Genomic DNA, 12482 nt, shown 5'->3' with positions numbered 1-12482 from the left:
AGAAGAGTTTTCAGACATCTGTAGCCCTTCTCCATGTCACATGGAGCATTTTTCTTATGTTTCTTATAGGCACATCTGTTTCTTATTGTAGGAGCACTAAAGTTATCTCACTTGCCACTTGGTTCTTTAAAACCAGACAGAAGCATTGTTTTCCAAAATTCTGGCTAGATTGCTTTCTCTGTTTTGCATGCTGCTCTTGATGTATGGCCTATTGCACTTTTACCCCCAATTAGATTGAAAATCATTCTAGATACAGCTTTGAAAGTATAATTTTCAAAGAAGAATAAGCGGCCATTGCGTGATCTCAGAAAGAATTTTCTTACTAATAGCTGAGTGTCAGCATTCCTACACATTACCCCTATGAACTCTCTGAATAGGTAATTACTTAGTTCTGCTCCCTGCTGAAAATCTCAAAGTTTGTGTCTCCATGCATTCTCTTTATTCGCTTGCTCGATGAAGGCTCAGCAAATTGTGACAAGGATCACAATAGAAAGTGTTTGAATGCTCCCATCCCAGAGGGATATTTATCTACAGTACAAAATGACCACAGAAGGAAATTGGCATCACCACCATTACTGGCAGTTCTATATTCAGGGGAAAAAAAAAGCTCAATTTAATACTTTTCTGAAAGGGGTAATATGGGTCAGGGTGAGACTGAATTGACACAGCTGTGTGAAATTAGCCTAGGCAAGTTATGCCTGGCTCCTGCCAACAGAACTCATCCCTAACTTTCCAACAAGCTAAAATGTACCAGAAATAAATTAGAAATAAAATTCTGAATGTGGTAAGGTTGCACCATATGTCTTCAGTGATGGATTGTGTATATTCTGTGTCCTACAAAAACCCAGGAATTAACATTGCAGAGCCAAGGTCCATTCATTCAAGGGCTCTTTCTTCAGCCTGGATTAGTAGCAGGTTTCTTAGAAGATGAAAAAGCAACCTACAGAAGGGAAAGCATCACTTAAGCAGTCTAGCAGGAAAATTTATTTCCCTCCCTCACCTTGAGCATAGTTGTTTGCATCTGCTGCCTGTGACAAGCAAAGACAGACGGAAGAGCTGTACAGCACATATATATATACTGTTCTCTTGCTTTTCTTTCCTTGGCAGATGGAACTCCCAAAATCATCTCTGCTTTCAGTGAGAAAGTAGTGAGCCCAGGAGAGCCAGTCTCCCTTATGTGCAATGTGAAGGGGACTCCTCTGCCTACGATCACTTGGACGCTGGATGAAGATCCCATAGTAAAGGACGGCAGTCATCGTATCAGCCAGATTATCACCTCTGAAGGGAACGTGGTCAGTTACCTGAATATCTCCAACACTCAGGTCCGAGACGGTGGAGTTTATCGCTGTACTGCCAACAACTCTGCAGGAGTCGTCCCATACCAGGCTCGAATAAACGTAAGAGGTGCTTGTCAAATCAGCTCCTCAAAAAAACACACATAATTCATTGTAGTGGAGAAGCAGATTGTTGCATGTGTTGAACTGAGTCGTGGAATGCCAAAACCAACTTGCTGTTTTTCCTCTCCTTTTCTTCTCCYCTCTCTCTCTCTTCTCATCCTGCCTCTTCTGCCCCATCTAAAAAACGTGTGATGTGGTTAAATGCTGAAGATACCCTCTGGCTTGTGTTCTACATTCTTTTTTCCTATACGTAACTCTCTTACTTCACTGTTTCCTTACTTTAGTCCTACTGTGCATGTTTGTCTGTTTTTAATTTTCTTTTCCTTTCCTCCTTTACTTGTTCAACATTCATTGTAATTATTCATGTATATGCTACTTTAGCTTGCATTTCTAGCTATACATGGCATAATATCCATCCTCATCGTATTATATTTTATATATGTCAAAATAAATGCTAATTTTGTCAGTGTTCTCATGTGTAACAGGATTCTAGCTTAGTATCAGWTTTACTATTTCACATTAATTAAATCATCCTCAGCCTTTAATTTGTAATACAGCAAAGATTTTATCAGGCAAGTGTTCAATAACACAAATACATACCCCCACCTAATTAGTATGTATGCTGCAGGGTGAGGAAAAACTAGAGCATATAAAGATTATGGAGACTGCATAACTAGTTCTTAAAAGCAAAAACTGTCAGGTACTAAGGAGAAGTGTCATGCAGGCTGCGTCTCTGAATGTTGCTAACATTTGTATGTTCTGAGAATATATATGAATATTTCCTCAGGCAAATGTGCTTTTAAATTGTTTTCAAGAGTGTCTGTTTACCTTCACAGGGCCAGCAAGCATTCGGCCCATGAAAAACATCACAGCAATAGCCGGCCGAGACACCTACATCCATTGCCGTGTAATCGGCTACCCATATTATTCCATCAAGTGGTACAAGAACTCAAACTTGCTACCTTTTAACCATCGCCAAGTAGCATTTGAGAACAATGGGACACTGAAGCTTTCGGACGTGCAGAAGGAGGTGGATGAGGGCGAGTACACCTGCAACGTCCTAGTTCAACCCCAGCTGTCTACCAGCCAAAGCGTTCACGTGACAGTAAAAGGTAGGAGAACCAAAGGAAAACTAAAGCCCAGCTAATGGTCRTGTGGCTTGCAGGAATGCAGAATTACCCGCATGCATTGGCATGTATTGGGACTTGCATTGGCAGACTGTGAGTGAACCTTAAGAGCACTAATGCACATTTCTGTTTATTTTAATGATAGTATATGTAGCAATCACACCGTGTGTTCCTTCGTGACTTGTACTTCATTCAATTAGCAAAGCATTCATTTCTAAAAGGAAGCATTGCAAAAAACAAGCTCTTTACAAGCTGACCCCAGAGCCCTATTTTTACTATGCTCATTCACTCAGCAGATGAATGTTTTGTCACGTAAGTTTCACTGCTGATTGTATCTCTGCTCCATGACTAAATCTGCAATTTCATTAGCCAGTGATTTCCCAGCTTTTAACAAATAAAATGATAAGTTTAAAGCATGTCTTTCTGTCAATAGACAGAGAGAGCAGCTAAATGCATTAGCGTTACTTTATTATTTGTAAGTATTCTTTTCTGAATGTTCCTAGTGCTTTAAAAAGGTAGCACTAAAATGAATTATAAATAAAAGTAACTTGAAATTTTAACAGTATGTTTAAAATTGTTGCGCAGAATACCAAAGAAGGATGTTCAGATGGACTTGAAAGACTTCACCAATAGACAAGGATAGGAATTTTCTAGCATTGTATTGCTAATATTCAGACCCATTCACATGATCACAAAGGATAGAAAACCTGATTGCAGTAGCATCTAACTTTGAGTAACAGAGTGACTAACCAATGCAATTCATGTGAGCCTCTAGAAAGAACTGAAATAAAATGTCATCTTTCCTGATGTCCTTACAGACTTTTCCTGAGCTTTTTCATAGAGGGAAGGAGTAAGGAAAGAGAGTTAATTTCTGTGTCTGTTCTTAGATAAAATAGAGAAAATACTGAGTAAAATGACTTTGTTACACACATTTAATCTTCTGTCTTCTTTCCGTTCTGTTTGCTTAGTCCCTTCTTACTTTCACTCCAGAGTGAAGTAATTGCTTATTATTTCAAGAGGTTAGGGGATTAGCTTTAAGCCACTAACAATTGGGACTCTGAAAGACATAACGTCTCATCCTCCTGAGACCAAAAGTGGTACTGTTCATGAGATGTGAAGTAAAAATCTAATTTCATTGTGATTTCTTTTCTGGGTCTTTTTATGTATGTGGTACCTTGTTTGATGATATTCACAATAATATTGCAGATTTCTTGACAGAATTTAGATGGTGAATGACAAATTAGTAATTGAGTTGCTACTGCAGTGACCGTGTACTGTGGTAAAACTGTTGGGGAATGCTTGAAGAAACCATTCTTCAAGTAACTTGGTAAATGAATGTAACCAGACAAAAACCCAGCAGTCTGTCCTTAAAGCTTAGGCATTTATGCCAAAACATTACTGGCCATTTTGAATGATACCTGGTACCTCAGACACAATATTGTTTTTCCTTCCAATAGTTTATAGATTTCAAACATGTCAGTTCCTCCCCCAGAAAGCAGAATTTTCATCCCTACCAATTTTGATTATGAACCGTAGCTTTTATCAGCATCTTATGCCTTGAAAATCTGCTGCTGTATTTCTGGATATTCAGAAAGGGCTATTCTGGATATTCAGAAAGGGCTACTCAGAAATTTCATAAAGATAGTGTTTGTACATACTCTGCATAACTGCCATAAGTATGTGGTGCCACGTGGCACATTTGAGGAATGCCAGGGTCTCAGATGCTTCTGCGGCACCGGGATGCAATGTCACCCTCCATTCGCTGTGCAAGTTGCAGTGTCAATGGTGACCCAGGGCATGTGCAGTGTTGACTGCAAAGAAACTGCACCAGTCACTTCAGAACACCCTGGCCTTGAGTGAAAAAGCTGCTGCTTGAAAAAAGGTTCATATTCTGTCCTTATATGCTAAGCCCAAAATGTCAAAGTGGAGCTCAGTATGTCAGACCTGAACAATTCTCGTGGTTACGCTATTTTAGCTGGAGGTCAGCAAGGCCATCGTGTTTTTCTAGATGGCTGTATTTTGTTCTGTTCTGTAACTACAYAGAGATTTTATCCAGCAAGCTATAGATTGTTTCTTGGGAGTTAGTAGAAAGGTGATAGTCAATAGTGTCATGTTGTTTTAAAATACTGTTAAAATTTGTCCTTCCTTTTTTTTTTTTTTTTTTCCTTTTACAGAATCCAGAGTGAATGTGATTATTTTCAGGCACATATGTTTGATTCTGAAAAATATAAAATATGACCAAGCTTGCTTACTGGAGCTGAAAGTATCCTGAAATATGATATCAGAAAGGAGCTTAATATTAGTGCCTAACTCTCCTTCTTTATAGTTCAGTTTTTCATACAATCATTCCACTAGTTTATTCTCAGTTTTGCTGCAAGCTTCCCACATGACCCCAAACCAGCCATCTGAACTGTGATTCAGAATAGATGGTATTTTATGAGCTGCTATTTGGTATTTTGTTTCCATGTTCTATTCTGAAGGCATAATTATCAATTTCCTCATGAGCATTTCTGAGATTATAATCTCTGTGGTATCAGAGTGTATTCAGAAACTATGAATTCCTTCTCAAAACTGACCTGGATGATCAGGAGCTTTTTAGTAAATGTGAAGTCAGAAACAGAAAAACTAAAATAAAAAGTACCCACAAATGGTTTTTTTGTTCTATTCAGAAACCTACTCTGTGTTTTTTTTTCCTCTGCTGTAATAAAGCATTTATATATTCTGCCATTGAAATGAAGTTGCATCTGAAGTTGCTATATCTTACAAATTAGTCACGTCACTCTGATTAGCAACCCCTAGGAAATAGATTTAAGCCTTTGAATTAGTATTATCTGAGAGATTTATGACAAAGATAGATAGAGAATTTGGTTCCTTCGGAGTTGCATTAGCTGCAGAGTTGCATTACCCATAAAAATGGTCTTTCTACTTTTTCAGTCTTCTGCCTCATTAACTGTCCTCTTTCCAGACTCCTCAATATGTAAAGCACCCTTGTTCAACCTTGAATGAGGACTTGTCAAATGTATTATCCAAATAAAGATATGCAACCACTCAAACATGTAATTAAATACAGGAGGGCGGCCCAGTCTGTAGAGTATTTTAAGCTTCATGAATATCCAGATGAAAGCAAAATCTTCATGACTTTCTACAGAAATCTCTGTAAGATTACAGATAGAACTGAATGTCTCTTGGCAATAACTTCAGAAAGAAATCCCGGCTGTCAGGAAACCCAACAGTGGGGCTTTTAGAGCCTTGCTGGACAGCATCCCACCTTGCAGGCTGTCAGGAAGTCAAAAGCTTGGGAACTGGGCATCTTTATGTTATTCAACCTTGAGCCAGGAACTTCCGTATGTTCTTGGTCAGAAGAATCAAGAAACACATGAAATCAACTGGCCCACCTTTTGGAAGAGCTGGTGTCCTTGTCTCATCAGACACCTACGTCAGAAGCCTGCAGACCCAGATGACCCTGGTCCACAGAGATGTGGCACAGCATCCCCAAACATCCCTTGCCCGTCCCTTGTCTTTGTCTTGAGGTCTGGATCTTGGAAGCCAGCAGTCCCCTAAGCTGGCTACTTAAAAGCTGCATGGATAAACTGGCAGGAAAATAAGCAGGTTTCTATTTGGCAGACATTGCTCTGCTGGAACCGTGCCTACGTTGTGACAGAGCTTTTTTGAAATCCAGCCATTTTGGCCATCTTGGCTTTTTTTTTTTTTTTTTTTTTTTTTTGCATTCTAGATTAACTAGTGACTGGAATTCAGACGTGTGCCCTTCCAGCACTGTATCCTCAGTTTCCAATTTTATGTTGACTTAGCACTGGAATAATTTCACTCATGCTGCCCTATGTTTGGGTTTTTTTTTTTTTTNTTTTTTTTTTTTCATTTAGACAAATGATTTGGCCAGTTCTGACAACCACCACGAAATCTACCTACCCTGTTACACATACATAACATAGGGGCAAGCTATGACTATACTTGCATATTTAATTTCTGATACTTTATACCTGATCAGTGATTGCCTTCACAACTCTAATAATGTTCCTTCAGTATGTTTTGTCTTGGCTGAAGTGCAATTTACTTTTAGTTTTATCTTAAAGCAAACTGAACCCACTTCCCCCCTGCCCTCCTGCAAAATGGAAACGGCATTTACTGACATCCACATAAGCAATCATCAAGATTAGCCTTGTTAAGCACCTTTCCAAAAATAGAACTAATCTTAGCAGCACTAGGTTCTTATTAGGTATTTAACTCAGCTCTAGTGATTTGCCAATGGGGTTCACATGCATCTGCTGACAGCACAAGACTAGTAAAAGTCGAACATCCTAAATTCTGAATGGGAATAGACATTCCCTACATTCAGAAGATGTATTTTCCTGTGATCGTATCTCTGAAGTATGTCCTTTTCTCTYGTCTTCTCCAGCTCATCCTTGCCTCAGTCCTGGCTCTTCTGCTGAAGGTTCCAAAACTAATCAGTCTTCCAGGCCTTTTCCATCTCAATCCTTATTTCCTTGCGGTCTTATTCCCATTCYGAGCTCCCAACCTTCCTCCGAGCCTCCATTTACACTATTCCTTTTCTGTCCCTCTTCACATTCCTCATCTTTACTACTTTCAGTTCCTTTCCCCTTCACATGGTTCTTCATGCAGAGTCAGAGTGTATCCCACCCCACTGTTCATTTGCTTTAGTCTTACACTTCCAGCCAGCTCCCTAATCCCACTTTACCTCCCCATYATCTCTGCATTCCTACTGCCAGCCTGCTCCAAACCTGTGAACCTCTTCCACTTCCCTGAAATGCAATTCTCTGCCCTCCTGGGCACCAATTGCTGCTCCACCACTCTCTGCCAGCAAGATAGGCTGGTTCCTCCACTTCATTCCCTTGGCCCCACTATCTCCTTTCATCCTCTGTGCATTCCTATCACTTTCTTCATGCATTCTGGGGCAAGTATGAGGAACATTATGAACACCACGGAGGTCAATTCTGTCCACCCTTCTTTCCAGCATGTTTCCAGGACTGCTGCTGCCCCCTTATAGTTGTAATGGACTCAGCCACTGACGGGAGAATTAGGTGCAAGTTGAAACATGGAAGCTTTTAGATTTTCATCTCTGGAAAACATCTTCTGATGATTTGATAGCTGTAGTTTGTTTATTTTTGCTTAAAATACAAAATTTGGGCAGCCTTGTGATCACTTTTCATTGGAAAAGCAAGAGGAATGCACGATAGTAATGTCATCATCTGCCAAATCTGAATCACTGTGCTGATGGATCTTCTGAGTCTCATAATGCCTTTTTTTTTTTTTGTCCTTTATATAGGAGTAAATGCTACAGCATCCGTGTTCTTCCACCCTCCTTGCTTTATTCTTGGAAACGGTCAAACAGTTGTAACTGAAACTTTCCAGCTGATTCTGCCTGAGGTAGACACCTGGCCTGGAAAAATACTATCCAAACAAAAGTCAAATTCTAAGCAAATTAATATAGTCTTATAATGGGAAGTGCTGGATAAACAAAGTAAGAGTCTCTGTTATCCACACCACCTGTAAGTTCCTTATTTCCTTTGAAAAACAAAGTGTCAAGGTGGTAAAGTAATAATAGCAACATCTTTTCTATAGCATTTTAGTAGATCTTAAAGCATTTTTATAACAGGATTGAGTCATTATCTCATTTTTTTATTATGTAATTTATAGTAATAATTTTCCCAGCTACTGTAAAAGCCATCAGTACTAAGTGATGATTTTCTTTTCATCAGTCTCATGGGACATACTTCTCATGTAAACAGCCTGCTGCTATTCACACTTATCCTACAGAAATTAATTGAAAAAGAAACCTCAGAGAGGAAAGTGCAGTATCATTAAAAAAGAAGTGCAGTGTTCAAAAGGCCTTTCTCTGATCTTGCAGAGCATATGTATCTCACTGTTAGAAGACTTCTCATTACTTTATCCTGAAGTGATAGCACTTCACCCCTTGTGAGAAGGATAAAAGAATTTTCCCATCCTGTTTTTTTTTCAGAATTTCTTGTTTCATTTTAGAAATCATGTAAATAAACAGAGACTACTTCTAAATACCTTATTTTTGCAAATATTTGAATAGATCCTATTCTGCTTTTKCAGGAAAGTATCTGTTTGTTTTTTTATTATCCATGGAATTGCATTGCAKATCAGTTCAGGGTGGACTACTTTAGATGCTGAAAACTGATGCAGACACAGAAGGAGAAAACTTTCAAGGAGACTCTTTCAAGGGTTCTGTGGACCATGCTGCATGCTGTCATCAAACAATTTGCTGATTCTTTCATGCTTGTTTCAATCTGTGATATGGATTAAAGCAAGTATGAATTTAGTTTCACGCATATATGTAAGACGACTTCCAATCAGTGTTACGGAATGAATGTTGCCAAGGATTTGAGTGAGAAAAATCCTTTGACATCCTTCAGACACTTCTTTCTTTCTTTTTTGCCTTTTCTTTCTCATGTCCCCTTGCAGTATCTTTTGGGAACTCTCCAAGTTGTTTCACCTCTTCCAGGAAGAATTATTCAGGTTTCCCACACTAACTAGAATTATGTATGAAGGGATTATGTATGAGGCCATGAGTTGAGAACAGATAGCCAGTCTTGTGAAAGATCTTGCAAAAGCACCCTGAATTCTGGGATCACGTAATGGAGAATTGCTACAGGAGGCTGCCTTGAAGAAACATGCTCTTTGACTGTGATATTTGCAGTGTGAAAACCACAGGACCTAATTGGTGGGGGAAGTTTGAAGAAGGATTTAGTTGGTTTGGCACTCAATATGTGGGATTTGACATGTTTGTGTAAATTACTGTTCAACATGAAAAAAAATTAAAAATAATCAACTGGGAGAGTGCTTCTGGATACATGAAAGTTAGGCATTTTGTCCTACAACCAAGGTAACTGTTACTTTATTAATATGCCTGTTGCAGCTACTGTCTTATCTTTGGATCGAGAGTGATTYCTCTGTAAAAAGCAGAGGCAAATGCAACCTCCTGGGAAGGGAGATGAGCTTCCTTCTGTCCTATGTTGCATGGTGATATGATAAGGGAATGCAGTTTTTCCCTCACAATGTAGGTTGAAAGAGAGTAGTTCAATAGGTGAATGTGACATGACATAAAATCACTTTTGGTTTCTACATAACATTATAAGTTGTCTCTGAGTTAGAGGAACTTCCAGTACAGTATCAGAGAGTCTGTGAGTTGCTAGTGTTTCATCGTAGGAAGGGGGAGAAAGGACTGAGGTGGTGAGTCCTTTATAAGTCTTATAAGTTAACCTGGTAACTCTGCACCAGAGCATTTGCACAGCCATATCTATTGGCAGAATTATTGATAAAATACCATTGCTCATTGTCATGAGACAACCTTTTTGAATATAGGGTTAATTCTAGCAACCAATGCGCGTACAAATAGGTGGAAATGTTGTGCAGCAGAAGAAGCATGACAGTGATTAGTTTTGTTCTTTCCTTTTCAATGCATGCACTGAAGAATATCACAGAATATAATAATGTAATACAAAATATAATTATTTTCAGGATAGGATGCATTAACACTCAACAGGGAGCGGGGAATGTRGCTCAGAGTAGCCACATTCATTAATGTCATTAATGGGTAGTTCAGTGAATGACATGCCCCAATTATAAGGCTCAATACAGAGAGAAAAAAAAAAAAAAAGAAGCAGAAGGAGAGTGTGCTTCTGTAGCTATGTAGAACTGCTCAGATTGTCAACCAAAGAGCTAGACTTGTTTCAGAGAAGCAATATATGGATCAGAAAACACACAAATCACTAGCTTATGGCCAGGCTCTGTGCAAAGAGAGAATAGCTTCAGCTGTTTCACTAGGTAGCCTTCTTCAAGAGGCTATGTAGTTTGGTGATTATTACTCTCCATAAGCCAATGGATCTGTGTTGTGCAAGGATGGCAACAATTCTTTTRTACTTACAAAATGCTTCTCTAGTTATGGACTTCATGTATTCCTTGCTAAAAATGTTTTGTAGCGTTCTTACAGTTCCTTCAACTGTGTCATTGCAGGAAAATGCACAGTGTCCAATGAGAAAAAAGGGATCAACTTTCATTTTCCTAAGGAGGCCACAGGGGAGCAGAATTCTGTTCACAGAGCTGCTGAAGAAGACAGGGTATCTGCAGAATACTGTTTTAGTCAATTGAATCAGCAGTCCCTTCCAATGTAACTCCCATGAAACTGAGGGCAAGAAATTAAAGATGTTCCTCTGCTAATGGAGAGCAGTGCGGAAGCCCTCCTTGCCCTTCTTTACAATAATCTCCCAGAGGTACAGAAGACCTTGGAAGGGCAAGAAAACATAATTTAAGTCTCCCTACATTAGCAGTAATGAGCCTGGCCCATGATCCTCTTCTTAAAGAGGCACTTAATTCAAGAAGCATTCATCGATCAAGCATCCCCAAGCCATTGCATTTTATAGCATAAAGCAGAGTTTTCACTGATTTAGTCCATTGTACATAGATGAAGAAACACCTCTTCCATGTACACATGCACCCATTTATATGCACTTATACCCCTCTCCCTGTAAGTATGACATGTAACGTTTTTATAAAATATTGTAATATAACAAAACCAAAAAATAAATATGAGCTCTGAAGTCTGATCAAACCAAGGCTACTTCTAGAGAAGGAAAATGCTGTAATACACACTGAAGTGTGTATTAAAATAGATTTTAAACACATCTGTCCTATGATAGAAACCTATTATAGAACTGATAGAAAYCTTTCTATCAGTTTTATAGCATTTTATAGCAGTATGCATCTTTTTTTTGGTACTGCTTTGTCTAGCTTTGCAATTGCTAGACAGAAAAAAAAAAAGATGTCAGTTGATTAGTTAAGTTTGCTCTTTTCTTCTATTGGGATTAAATATGTCAACTTTGTACTTCAGAAATATATGTGGAAAATTTTGTATTTCATAAATGATTAGCCTCATTTCAGCTTTGCTTTACTCTATTCATCAGTCTAAGTTTTAAATAAGTAATGTTTGGCTGTGGTTGTTGTTGTTCCCTTCTTTTCTTTGGGCTAACATGAAGAAAATTTATTTTCTATGTTAGGTCATTGGGAACTGTCTTTAAGCAGCACAAACTAGTAAATACTGTAGCTCAAAAACATTTTTCAATGTTTTCAAGTTATTTTGCTAGACTACTGACTTTTTAAAAGTACTGTTTTTAAATTACATGTTGCCTTTTAAAATAAGCTCCTTGTCAGGACAGCAAGCTGCTTCAGGTGCATTATACTTTGTGAAGTAGAACTAAATGCTGGTTTCCTCCATAGCTTAAAAACCTGAGTAGAGGAGAAATGTGCTATCTGTAAGTATTTTAGACAATCTCAGAGGTGCTCTGCAGGATACTAGATAAATTTTAGAACTGTTTCCATTCTGCTTTGTACATCAGTATTTTCTGAAAATTGCTTAATATCATTAGTATTGCTAAGAATGWCTTAATGATCTTACTCTCTGTTTTCTTCATCAGAGGATTGGAGAATGCATTTGATAATCCTCAGGACYGATATATTGTCTCATTTTTTTATATGATTTTTGTGCTGGATGATTAGTCCAAATCCATTATATCCTCMGCAGAAAATACAAATGCAATTTGCCACCTTGTTCTGAACTTGAGCATATTTTTCTATAATGCTGGCTCAGACTAAGAGAGAGGTTGGGAAGAAATCTGTTAGCCAACACATTAAGTATGTGGCTTCCATTTGGCATTTAGCAGATATTTACGTTCATCAAGGGGAAAGGTTATGTCAAAACCTTTTGACAGTCTCCTAAAAATTTCTCATTCCCACTTGCATTATAAACTGCATGTCCGTGAATGCTAACAGAAATTTGGCCGTTTTCTGTTGACACTCAAAGAATTCARAATATCTCATGTGACTGTCTTAGTTGCACTAAGACAATTAGAAGAGGTTGGCAGACATTTTGCCTCATTTTGTGCCATTAGTTCCCAAGTGG

At 38.4% G+C, this 12482-nt stretch overlaps 1 protein-coding gene across 1 annotated transcript in view; it reads left to right on the top strand.

The window, feature by feature from the left end:
* The window catches only part of DSCAM (DS cell adhesion molecule), a 374272-nt gene that overhangs the window by 209926 nt on the left and 151864 nt on the right, over positions 1–12482 (top strand). The window contains exons 7-8 of the mRNA XM_026053029.1: positions 1108–1404; positions 2234–2509. Of these exons, the coding sequence (XP_025908814.1) occupies positions 1108–1404; positions 2234–2509 (573 nt within the window). The remainder of the gene's footprint in view (positions 1–1107; positions 1405–2233; positions 2510–12482) is intronic.

The sequence above is a fragment of the Nothoprocta perdicaria genome, unplaced genomic scaffold, assembly GCF_003342845.1.
Source record: "Nothoprocta perdicaria isolate Ctin4 unplaced genomic scaffold, notPer1 scaffold_96, whole genome shotgun sequence".
Taxonomy (NCBI): Eukaryota; Metazoa; Chordata; class Aves; order Tinamiformes; family Tinamidae; genus Nothoprocta; species Nothoprocta perdicaria.
The sequence above is the reverse complement of the archived record's forward strand: the minus strand, read 5'-3'. Positions and strand labels throughout refer to the sequence as shown.